General features: G+C 37.5%; 2 protein-coding genes across 2 annotated transcripts in view; one reads left to right on the top strand and one right to left on the bottom strand.

Moving 5' to 3' along the window:
- The window catches only part of mcph1 (microcephalin 1), a 265997-nt gene that overhangs the window by 83833 nt on the left and 168653 nt on the right, over window positions 1-13511 (bottom strand). The gene's annotated exons all lie outside the window — the stretch shown is intronic.
- The window catches only part of LOC109931991 (angiopoietin-2), a 70297-nt gene continuing 57107 nt past the window's right edge, over window positions 322-13511 (top strand). The window contains exon 1 of the mRNA XM_048596593.1: window positions 322-982. Within this exon, the coding sequence (XP_048452550.1) occupies window positions 701-982 (282 nt within the window). The 5' untranslated portion in view covers window positions 322-700. The remainder of the gene's footprint in view (window positions 983-13511) is intronic.

Consider the following 13511-nt stretch of genomic DNA (forward strand, 5'->3'; position numbering starts at 1 on the left):
GTGTGTGAGGCATTACCCATCGTATACGCTATTTGTGCATTCTTCAATTTCTAGCGCTACAATGCTCTCTCCAGCACGTAGTCCGAGGGAAGCCAGAATGATTTCTTCTGTCTATTCATACATCCCCACTTGAAAGGCTGAAAGGGAATTACCAGTGGCTCTGTTATTGGCCAATCGTGTTTCTTTGGAGTTTTGGAAAACGCCGGCTGCATTGGTCAGAAACACACTCGTGTATCCGTGTTGTCTAAGGGTGACCTCCCTGGTGGAAGATAACTGACAGCCCTGAGGGAAATGCACACAACACCACTGCAATTCCTGTCAAGTTATCATAAAAAGCTGCATTGATTGAGTCAGATACAGCAGCTTGCAGAAACGTGCAGTAAAGCTTCAGATAAAAGGGCACTTTCAAGCTGGGAAACCAAGCCAGTGGGGAATTGTGTTTGCTTTGCAGCATTGTCTCTGCCTGCGCAACACAGACTGAAAGACTACAGGAAGTAATACAGAACCTTATTACTCCAGTTTTGACAGAACATCAAGCAGTAACAGTTCACAGTACTTTGTACTTGGCAATTTTACCACAGAATTCCAGAGGATAAAAACAGCACAATTGGAAAAAAAATCTTTTGACAGATCTTTAAAAAAAATCTTGGATTGCACTTAATATACAGAGGACTAACTGCACTTTGAACGGACACAGAAAATGTTGATTCCCTCTCTTTTTTTCTTCAGCTGCAGTCTCTCCCTGGGCGCAGGGGGTCACAAAAGTTTGGATAATACTGGAAAAAGGCATTATCAAATACAGCATGGGCCTTGCAGTTATACCTTCTTGCTCCCCGAGGTGGACAACTGCCGCTCAATGGCAAATCATCATGTGCCGAACACGGTGCAAAGGGACTCTCCAGAAACAGATAGTGATGGCTCTTTGCAAAGACTTCGACAACTTGAAAATGTAATGGAAAACAATACACAGTGGCTGCAGAAGGTAGGCTAATCATTTTCTTTCTGGGAAAAACCAGACATTCTTTCTACAGCAAGGTAACTTTTTTTTATTTGACAGATTAAAAGCAAAGGAAATGTATAAGTGCACAAACTGTGACAACTGTCAATAATGTGGTGGTCTATACAGAGTCTGATGGAGTTCCTAATTTGTCTTGCCACTCTATTACAACTTAGCTTTGTAAACTACCACAGCATTGTTCCTGTGCTTGTGAACAGGCACGGACATTTGTTAGGTTTAACTTTGGCTCTTATTGAATTGTTTGGTGTTGTGTTGGTTAATGCATATCTTGGTATAGTTCTTAATATTCCACAAATGCTTACATAGTGGACCAGAACATGTTGGCAACACTTGGGCAAATAACCAAAAACTGTTTTTTGAAGTAGTTTCAATGTGAATTTTCTTCACAAATTTATTACTGATCAAATGATCACTACCTTTAATAAATTTCTGCTTTGAGATATCATGATCTTTCTCCTCTATTCTTCTGAGCGTCAAATTATGATGAGTGATTGATGTGAAAACTGCGTGGCACAAGTAGCCAAGTTTGATAAGTCTGTGTATCCACACGTGAGATGGCACTGTTTAGCTTCTTTCTGTCCATTCCTTTTTCAAGAGGAATGCTAATACTTGTAACAACAGCATAGCCTTAAAATCGAAAAGTAAAACATGCTGACATGAAAATATACAAAATGTTCTGTACCGTGTGCAAACTGTCTAGCCACAGAACACATCACCTATTTAAAAGTACCAAAATAAATGTGTTCATGCTACCAAGGTTCATTTTTCCTTCAGAACATTTAAGAATAGCCTTATGCAAATAAATGCAACATTTTTCAGCATTTTGGCATTTTTCTGCCCAAACACTGTTAATAAAACTTGCTAAAAACAGCAACAAATTCTACTCCTGGTAGCACATTTTTAGGAATGCCTCCTTTCCCCTCAAACCTTATGCTTAAAGTGGCAAAGAAGCTGGATCAGTTGTGCCAAGTTCCCACGAAGATGGTTAGAAACGGTTTGCTGGGTGGTGTGCAGGAATGGCTGAGGGCAACTATACACTTCTTTAAAAATTCCCTTTCTGCTTTGTTGTAAAAATACCTGGTCTCAAATTGACAATTTCCAGCAGCAGCATCACAGATATTCAGAACAGTGTGTGATGGGTCACTGATGTATCCAGCAGTACTCACTTTTATTCCTCTCTGTTTCAATAAGGCTAAAAATAGTTACGTAATTCCCAGGAGAAACCCCTTACATTCCTGGGCCATAACATGATTGGACATTAACCCTTATTACTAACCATTTTACCATTAATGTCAAAGTATTAAGAAATTGTTATCTGCAGGTTAGATTAAAACAAAGCAGCAATGAACTTTACAATTTGTTATGGGAGTTATGCTGAAAAAGTTTTGTAAAATGGATTACTTTCTACAAGTGGAGTATATTGGTAAATCATGAGATTTCTACAGATATGATAAAGAGTCAAGAAAAGTATTTAAATAGTTGTGTACTGTAGCACTTGATCAGAAGGAGCAATAGGTTTCTTGTAACACAGATAAAAACAGAAATTGCTGGAAAAACTCAACAGGTCTTGCAACATCTGTGGAAAGAAAGCAGAATTAATATTTCGGGTCCAGTGACCCTTCTTCGTGATAGGTTTCTTCCTCTGTTTACACAAATAAATGCAGTATTTTATTCTGTAGCGATGACCAGGTTTTGTGCACATTGCTATACATTATCATTTTACACTCCCATGTAGCTTGTATGTATCAAGTAACAGCTTTCATTCTTCTCTCACTACAGTTGAAAAGCAATGGGCTCATTGTGCACACCTGTAGTATACCAACATGACTCCTTCAAGTGGTAAATTAGGACTTCATAATTGTGAATCACAAAAAAAGAGAAGCCATTTGGCTAATCGTACAAATGCTAGCTCTGAAAAAAAAGCTATTCAATTAGTTTGACTCTTTCTTTTGAATATATATGTCTATTTTTCTTCTGAGAATTTCTTATGAAGCTGTTCCCATTGCCCTTTCACATGATGCATTCCTGATCATAAAAATCTGCTGCATAAAAGTAATAACTTGCTCCACAAAAAAGTACAAAGATTTTCTCTGGTAAAATACTGGTTAAAACATCTGCACACAATTTGTTTGTGCACTAAACAAACAGGACAATAATTGTGAAAACAGTGCTGACAGGAATTTCACTTAAATACATTGCCCCCGGTAAGTCCCAATCTCAGCTGAGTGCATCTGTAGGGTAGCTTGAGGACCAGGTTTGACAATCACAGAGGGAATCAAATAACACCCCAAATCTTTACAGTACAGCTTACCACACCAAGCCATATCAAAACAAACATTTTGTAAATTAATTGATAAAATATTGATTAATTCTAAGATGGAACAGTTGGATTCCAGCACTACTACTAAGTAAGTTGCACTGCATGATTGTACTGTTCTGCATATAGAGAAATATTTCATGATAACATTACTGGTGTTTTGTTTAAACATTCTTAAAATATAGCAATTATAAATGTGGAAAGCAAAGTGTCACAGCATGTACAAGGAAAGCATGGCAAAGATAAATATTAGCAATTGCAGAGACCTAGGACAAGACTGCTTTTTCCAGCTAGGAAACAGAGAATGCAGGACAAAAGATTATTTTTTTTTAAAAATGGCGTATTTTGAAAAGAAATTTATGTCACAACATCGTAACTACAAAACCAAAGTTGGCAGAAGTATTTTTAGCAAACAAAAATGTTCTCAAGAAAAAAAACACTGGATTTTGGTTAACTGTTTCCTGCCATCAGCTGCAGAATTGTCATGGGTGGCAATTCGCCAAGTTAGAAGAATGATCCAAAAAATTAATAGAATATGTCTAGTATTTCCCTTGATATACAAGATTATTTCTAATCACCACCCTGTGTTGTCTCTGAAGAACGTATCAGTTCCTTATGGGGAATAATTGGATGACAGTGTAATTATGGATTCTGTTGTGAGAACATTGTTTTGGAGAACCTTCTTTATACAGAGTTTTTGGAGGAAAAAATGATTTGCCACTTAATGATAAAGGCCAATAATACAGCATCTTTACAAGAGTAGTTTGTCAAAAAATGGAAGCCGACAAGTTACAGGGTTATGGGAAGAAAACAAGGTTGTGTGATTATACTTGAAACTGTCATGGAGTTGACACGATTGACTGAATTGTCTTTTTCTGTGCTGTATACATTTATGGACCTCAGAAAAGAGTACCCAAATTGCACAGTTAATTTCTATTAAGTTCGAATGTATGCCCTGTTCAGAATTATTCACTTTAATTCCCCATTGAAATATTCCTGGTTGTTACTCTGAGTTTGCTCGTAAGATTAATTGGCTCTGGAATGGCTGGTTGGTAAACTCGAAGCTTCTCGGCTCACTCATTTGTGTCTTCGCTGGCAGACACTCAATGGACCCAAAAAAGCTTGTTAACAATACTGCTTCAATATGGTTCTCCCATTCAGATGTGATTATTAAAGTCAGCAGGCACTTACCTCAGCTACGTCAACAGCATTCTTTATTGTGATTAGTGAAGTGGAATTGCTAGTCTACAATCAGCAGGGAAGTTATCTGGTTAAATGGTATCTTATGCTGTGCAGTAAATTGATTGCTGAATCTAATCTGCTGGTGTTACGTTTAATATGCCACCTTCCAACTAGCAAGGGTTCTCTTTAAATGCACAAACTTAACATTTTTTTTCAAAGCTGGCAGCTTTACAATCCTGGTCTCAACAGAAGTTACCAATTAGATTACTGGTGTTAAGAGCTTGCTCAGCTCTGCAACACATTGGCTTTGGTTGTTGCAAAATAATTTTTGTCTCACACTTTTAAAATTTGAGCAACATTTGGATGATCAGAGTGCTTTAACCTAATGAGAATTAAAAGACTTGCATTTATATAATGTCTTTTATACTTCCAGGACTTCCCAAGGTGTTTTAGGTAATAAAGAATTGCTTAAGTATACGCACTTTGTAAAGTAGGAAACGTGGTAGCAAAAAGGAGCATGTTCCAACTAAAAGCAATTATGATAATATGATTTGATTTTATGTTGTTGATTGAAAGATAAATATTGGCCATAGTACTGAGGATAACTTCCATGCTGCTCTTCAAAATGGTGCTGAAGGATCACCACAAAGAGCAGATGAAATCATATTTTAATGTTTCATCTGAAAAATGGCACCTCTGACAGTACAGCATTCCCTCAGTACTGCACTGGAGTATGAGCTGTGAATTTGTGCTCAAGGTGTGAGTTGTATTTGAACAACAACCTTCTGCCTCAGAGGTGGAAGTTCTACAAAGGGTGCCATGGCTGACACTTGGAAGTGTTCACATTTGAAATGCCAGCAGGTACACAAAGAAATGAGTGAAGGCAATAAAAGGAATAGACAACATAAATTCACACCATGTTTCTCATTATCTGTGAAATTGCACAAAGTTGCTTGAAACTACAGTCAATTGAGAACCTACATGTGTGTATGCATAGATATCCATCTATCTACATTGGAACATGAAATGTATGTAGTAAAGATTAAAAAATAATTATTTATGTTTTGATAATGAAGATTCGTTGAAAAGATGTGAAAACAACAAGCGCTTAACATGTTGCTTCTTAAAGATGTGTTTATTTTGGACATATAATCTTGTTCTTGCACAGCGATGTTGTTAGTTACAGCTTGGTATTAAGAAAAGAAATTCTTTCAAATGGTTATCTCCAAGGGATCTGTTGTTCATGCCTTCCATGTAAGGAGACTGGAATTTAAATATTGCCTCCCTTGTTCTGTCTGTTCAAGCAGATGGCAGCGTGTCAGCTTAAATAATTGCTACAAATATTGATAGATTGCTAGATTTCTCTAGGGTTAACAATACCTGATGTCAGTGGATAAGAATTAAAATATTTTCAAAATACGCTCCAGAGAGTGCATAACCCAAATATTTATATAACAACACATAGCTGTAATGATAATCTCTTCATCTCGACAGGCAGTCCCTTACTGCTGAGTCAGATCTTTCCTGTTTAACACTTCTTCAGTTTGTCACCTGTTTTATATCTTCGGCAACTGGTTGGCAGAAAATTTGGGCTACAGACTACTTTATTATTTTGCTTGGCAACATAATTCAAAATTAGGGAGACAAGTTAAATAATTTAAAATGGCGTTTAACAAACATCTGGCACTGACATGTACAATTATTTCAAATAAATATATACTTTTTAAGCAAATGTAGTGGAGATATAAATAATTTATTTGGCAGTGGCTTTTTCAGCATTCCACTTCATAGGAACATTGTGGTTTCAGGGCAAAATATGAACTATACACCTATTGGAGAAATGTGCTGCTAAATCATTTAATCAGAAAAGCTTCAGAACAATAGCAAGCGAATTTACTTGACATACTTTAGACATGCAGCATTTGTTTTGTCCTTTTCCTGTTCCTTTTAATTGTTGGTGAAAGATTTTGACAGCGGTCATTCCTATGATATATGCCACGACGATCCATGTTCCTTCAGTACATATTCCTATTTGTGCACTTTCTTGCACAGGAGAGTTACATTCATTTAAAATAACATTTGTAAAATAAAGCATACATCAAAAAGGTAGAGACTTCAAACAAACAATGAAGTTACCTCAACATGGATTACTTTGAAGTTTCCCCTGCAAAGATCTACCTTTTAAGTTGCGTCACTGAGGAATTCCAGCTTTAATGGTCAGTCTACAACAGGATGATTCCTAGTGGCGGCTGAAGTTTGACTACACTCCTCCAACTACAATACACAGAGTACACCATGACAGAACACCATGGAAAACATATTCAAAAATCAATGTTGGAGAAAATTAAAATTACTGCAGATGCTGGAATCTGTACTGAAAACAAAAAATGCTGGAGATCACAGCGGATCAGGCAGCATCCATGGAGAGAAAGCAAGCTAATGTTGAGTCTAGCTGACTCTTTATCAAAATATCAATAATGCTGAAGTTGGAAATGTGAAATTAAAACAGAAATACCGGTGACATCTATGCAGAAAGAAACAGTATTAATATTTCAGGTCAATGACCTTGTATCTGCTGGAGAGTGAACGAGGAGGAGGAGGAGGAAGGATGGAGAGAAAGACCAATGTCTTCCCATCAATCCCTATGTAAGGATTTATAGTGAGAACCAAAAAAAAATTAAACTTTTTAAACTTCTGTCCGAACAGTAAATAGTACCAACAATGAAAAGGAAACCAGAGCCTCAAGAATAAAAAACGATTTCACATTTATTTTAATTTAGTAGCTTATAAATTATGAGCAATGTGTTGCCGTTGGTAATGAGTAATCATGCAGGGTTGGGGTTTGTAGCGGACTTGTGGCTCTAGGGGAAATGGAATTACTACAAAAGACAACTGTAGCCCAAAAATAATAAGAACATTTTACAAAACCAACTTATGATAACTAGTCTCACAAAAATACGACGTTATTGCTACCTGAATCTTTCAGTATTAGCAAGGGTGTAGTATTTGTACTGGATGTCTGTCATGTGACATGAAGCAGTCCACATTCAAATTTAACAAGATCTGGACAATATCCAGGCTTCGGCTAACAAATGGCAAGTATCATTTGCGCCACACGACTGCCACGCATTGACCATCTCCAGTAAGAGACAATCTGACCACCGCCCTTTGACAGTCAATGGTATTATGATCACTGAATCCCCTATTATCAATACCCATACAAATATAATGGCTACAACAGCAGGTCAGAGGCGAAGAATACTTCAGTGAGGCAACTCATCTCCTGACTCCGCAAAGCATGTCTACCATCTATAACGCACGAGGATTGAGATAGAATACTTCCCACTGTCTGGAAGGCAGCTCCAACAAACACTCAAAAAGCTTTGACAGCATCCGGGACAAAGCAGCTGTATGAAATACATGGCTGTTCCTTCACTGTCACTGGGTCAAAATACTGGAATTCCCTCCCTAATGGTATTGTGGGTTGACCTGTAGCATATGGACTGCAGTGGTTCAAGAAGGCTGTTCACCACCACCTTATCAAGGGCAACTAGGCCAGGCAGTAAGTGCTGGCCAGCCAGTAATGCCCATGCCCCATGAATAAATTTAAAAAAAACTTGCTTCATTTAGTTTCCTGTATCACAATAATAGGCTTCAATGGAATGACAGTAATGAATAGGAATCACTATTTTAGGTCTTGGTCTATGCGTAAGCAAATGCAGTGTATTTCTTGGTATTATCTCTTCATTGACTCACAGTTATTAAATGTGCAATAACTTTCAAGCTGGTACAATTTCTTCATAACAACTGGATGAGCTTTTCAAAAATCCATACCTTCGATGTTATAATGATGCCACATTTTGAGCAACAAAAAGTAAATGTGACAACCAGGTGAGCAAGAATGAATAGGCTCCCTTTTTAATCCATCTTGGTCATCAGAAAAAGTGATTTTAATTCTTTAAAGTAGGCAGCTATATCACACTTCAATTAATTTGTAGCTCATTAGCTCAAATTATGGAGCCAATTACCAGATTTTGCATGAAAGCAAAAGCAATTTTATTACTAGCCTTGAGAAAAATAAAACATGACATCAAACACACAAGAGATTCAATGCTTAAAAAGGAGACAGTGCCTTATTTTTTTAAAAAAAGGAAGATCAGTTATAGAGAGATAGTAAGAACTGCTGATGCTGGAGTCTGAGATAACAAGGTGTAGAGCTGGATGAACACAGCAGGCCAGGCAGCATCAGAGGAGCAGGAAAGCTGACATTTCAGATCTGGACCCTTGGGTCTTTCCTGCTCCACTGATGCTGCCTGACCTGCTGTGTGCATCCAGCTCTACACCTTAAGATCAGTTATAGGTTGTTTAAATTGTCCTTAGAACTCATGGATGTTAGGTTTTAATCTGAGACCATGACTGTTTAATTGATGTCTGGTGGTAAAATTTATATGTATCCTTGAGTACTCAGTGAATGGATGGCTTGCCTTTTGTGGCCATTATCATGGCAGGGCTTAGAAAAACAGTGAGAGAAAGAAAAATATTTCCAGTTGTGCATTAAGCTGTTATCCATTCTCTTTCTCCATCTCTTTGCCAAAAACCTTAGCTGAAATACAGTTCACTTGTGTATTCCCATGTCTGCTTCACTTTTTTTTCGAAACTAAAGCTGGATAACCCATGTGACTTTCAACCCAGTATGTGAAACTTCCAGAAAAATATGAATTAGCCAAGAGAAGCAGATTCTGAGTTTCATTGATTTTTTTATAATGATGTTAATTTTACGTCAGATTGATTCCTGATAATTGATGGCTTCATGAGCTTGTCTGAACTTGATCAGGTGACCACAGTGGCATCTGAAGTCAACCATTTTCCTTTTTTAATACCCATGTATTTTATGAAAGCTCAAAATATTAAAATTAGATGATGATATTCAAAAATTGATACAGCATTTTTACCACTATTGTAATGCATGTAGATTATGTATTGTTAGATTTTTATTATTCATTTGTGAGATATGGGCCTCTCTAGCTGGGCCAGCATTTATTGCCCATCCCTAGTTACCCTGCTGTGGGTTGATCCACAATGCTGTTAGGGAGGAACTCCAGGTGAAATGTTTAAATTCGATGAAATTAGTTAAACGTTTTGAAGATCATAACGTAGTGGACAGGGAATATTTTTATTCATTTATGTATCCTTGTAAAAATGTATTTAGTAAGGCTCTACTCAAGAGATTATCCTTAAAAATGAAACTAAATAGTATTGGAGTTAACCTTTTGACATGGGTTGGTAATTAGGTGAATGGTAGAAGACAGAGTAGGAGTCAAGAAAGCATTCTGTTATTGGTGAGTTGTGACAACTGGTGCTCTCTACGGATCAGTATAAAACATGTATATTTGGAAGTAAAGGAATAGAAAGCTATATATTGAAATTGGTAAATTACACCCAGTAAGGGAGTAAGAAGTTATAAAACAAATCAAATCAGTCGGCACAACTTTGGCATTTGGGTTCAAATGAAACTGGGAACGTTGTTATTTTCAAAACAAATATTAATTTGTGGAATGTTGACCTTGTGTCACAGTAGACCATACTATTGGATTGACAAGAACATATTGGTTCCTCTCCCTCCTACCATTCTCTCCTTATCAATGCATTCTGTGAGGCACATGATGAACGAGGAAAGCAGATGTCAATCTGTTACTCAATATGAAATTTATTCTCAGATTGCAATATTCCCCAGCAAACATCCACTGTCCCAAAAGTTACCCTATTATGTGTTTGAAGTACTTAACAACCTTTGCTCTTCACCTCTGTATCCTTAGCCTTCATGACATAATGAATGTGCTTCTTTTTTCCTACCTCACTTCCTCCCTTGTCTCCCGCTTGAGAAAGTATGAATTTTCAACAGATTGTGATGGGTTATGATGTATTGAGGAATCAATCATTTCAAACCAGAAGAAACACAAATCAGAATATTTTCTTAAACTTGAGAGGTTAGAAACTGTGAAGGAGCAAAGGGATTTGGGATCCACATGTGCATATAAAAGCAAGTGCAAAGATACAAAACATAATCAATAAGACAATAGAATCTGGTCTTTATCTCAAGGAGATGCTTCATAAGGAAAATAGGTGACATTTAGAATCTTTACCGAGCATCTGGGCACAATGGTAAAGTGCCACTGAGATGGCATCCTTTGAAATTGTATTATTGGCTTTGATCTCAGGAATTCATATGGGAATGGGAGAAATGCTGGCTAGTGGGAGGAAGTCACATTTCATGGCTATCATGGTGGAAGAGTGAGATTGACAATACCTTGAATTGTACACAGATAAGATTGTTACACATTTCACTGTATACGTGATTCTTTAAGCCATCTTAAATCAGGAACCACACAAAAGCAAGATATGGTTTCCCTTCCTTGTGAACAATCCTGAAACACTAAGCCAGCATGTCAAGTTTATGATTCCAGTGTAGATAATCATGAAAAGATTTCTAAATAGATGCAGGAGTTTGATCCAGACATGAAAACGCTACATATCAACTCAAAAGTCATGGTTGCAATCTAATATAAAAAGGAAAACTGGCTTCTTGAGATTGAGAATGAAAACTTTGTGCTGAAATAGTGAGTCATGCAGATCAGGTTCATTAGAACATGAGCTATAGAAAGAGAAGGTGAGACTGCGTCTTGAGACTGTTGTGCTAAGGCTTCATTTCAATTTACTTTCTTGCACTGTTCACATATTCCGCCGTTCTCTTGGCATATCAGAAATCCACAGATCTCTGCCCTAACCAAAAGATATTAAATAGAAGCAGAAATCATTCATCTCATCAAACTTACTCCACCATTGTGGCTAATCAGATTGTGGCCTTAACTCCACTTCCTGCCTGTCAATCTGCAATATGTCAGACTTCAAAATATTCAAGCACCTAGCCTCCACTAGCTTACATGGAAGAGAATTCCAAAGACTAATGACTCCAAGATAAGAAATTCTTTCTCACTCTTAAATGGGAGGCAATGTAATTTGAACCTATGCTCCCTAATTGCCCCAAAGGAAAATTCCCTGTTGGATCCTCAAGCATCCAGCCCTCGTTGAACAGCCTCAGGATGATCACTGCTAATTCTTCTAAAATCTAATGAGTTTTGGCCCAACCTGCTCAATTTTTCCTTGAAAGACAACCTTTTTAGCCGAAATATAAGCCTAGTCAGCCTTATTTGAGCTGCCTCAAATACAAGTATATCCTTCGTAATGCAAGAAGTCAAAAACTGTATAAAGTATTCCAGCAGTATTCCAATCGCACCACCACCTTGTTGCAACAATTTCCGACTTGTTCTCTTGGGGACAGTGTGGGAGGCAAGCATTGGGGCGGTATTTGAAACAGGTACCCATGACCATACTCAATGGTGGAGCAAGCTCCATGGGATGAATGGCCTATTCCTGCTCCTACGTTTCTATAGTTCACTGCACCCTTTCCAACAATCTCTTTGCCTTCCCAATCACTTGCTGTATCTACAAGTTAGCTTTTGTGATTTATGTCTCAGGACACCCAGATCCCACAATATTATGGAGTCGTGCAATTGCTTTTTTAAATAATATTGTTTTTCCATTCTTCATGCTAAAGTGGATAAGCTCACGTTATCCCAATTATGCCCTATCTACGAAATTAACCTACTTATATCCCTCTACAGACAAATCACTATCCATGATGTAAAACTAAAAAGCATCCTTTCAGTTTCTAATTGCTACAGACCATTAGTGGAAAGTGCTATTGTGTACACGTCAGGTTGGGAATAGGTTTGGTTATGATGACTCTCAGTCTTTTGGCCTTCCAACATTCTCACATGAAGAGCAACCACTGGGAAAAGATCACTGGAAAATCAATGGAGCTGTGCAATCTTATCCCAGCAAAGCCAGTTTCTTAAAATGAGAAACTATCAAAGGTTTGCTCACAAACCAAAGCAGAATAACTAACAAAACAACTCAATCCCTGAATTCAAAGGAAATTCACATCTTGTCATTTGTTTGTGGTTACTGTTGTCTCTTTTCAGGACCCAGAGATCTCTCCACCTTAATACTGTCCATTTTTGTATCTCTTCAGGAAGCAAATGATTTCTGGACACATTAATATTCAGTTGAGCCTCAAAATCCAGATCTTAGGAGGTCTGTTTCACAGTATTGAACAGCTCATATTTGTAAGCAGTTCAGCCAATAGATTCTGAAAAGCTAAAATATGCTTGTCAAGATAAAACCTAACTTCTTCGGCAGCCTTTCTTCATAATCCATGCCTTCACTAGGAACTGGAAGATTTTCAGAATAAAGATCCTGCCTGCTTCACATCAGAACACTTGGTTAATGTTCTACGCATTTCAGTCTAGAGAGACCAGTATTTTGAACATGCTGTGATTTACTGGTGAGTTATTTCATTAGTAAAACTGATTTTCATGCTCATCTCTTTATCCTCAAAAATGTTCAGGTCATTTCAATGACCCCCAACTACTGACATCTTCAACCTGATCCTGAAATGAATGCCTTTTTGTGTGAATGAGATGAACAGTTCAACTCTACATCCATCAGTTCATAAGTTTTCTTTGCTTCAGGTTGCCAAGTGGGGACATCGGTTTAGGGTATTTTATCCGTAGATTCCCACGAGGTGAAATACAGACAAGTTCAGAATTATAGATCTTTCCAAGCAAGGGATTAAAGAACAGAGATGAATCAAGGATGAAACCTCCAAAGGTGTGAGGTAAACTGTATGGAATGATCACAGGAGGTATAACTTTTGCAGCTGCAGCATTTCAGATAAGAGACTATAGGATGAGATTCCCATCCACCCATCCATCCATCGACCCAACCATTTTTCACATCTATATCCTTTATATAAATTTAAGACATGGTTAAATTGCAAATATAGAACTAAGTTTAATCCAAAGGTATCAGCTATAAAAAAAATCATATAAGAACATAAGAACTAGGAGCAGGAGTAGGCCATCTGGCCCCTCG

This window comes from Rhincodon typus, chromosome 5 (assembly GCF_021869965.1).
Source record: "Rhincodon typus isolate 14 chromosome 5, sRhiTyp1.1, whole genome shotgun sequence".
NCBI lineage: Eukaryota > Metazoa > Chordata > Chondrichthyes > Orectolobiformes > Rhincodontidae > Rhincodon > Rhincodon typus.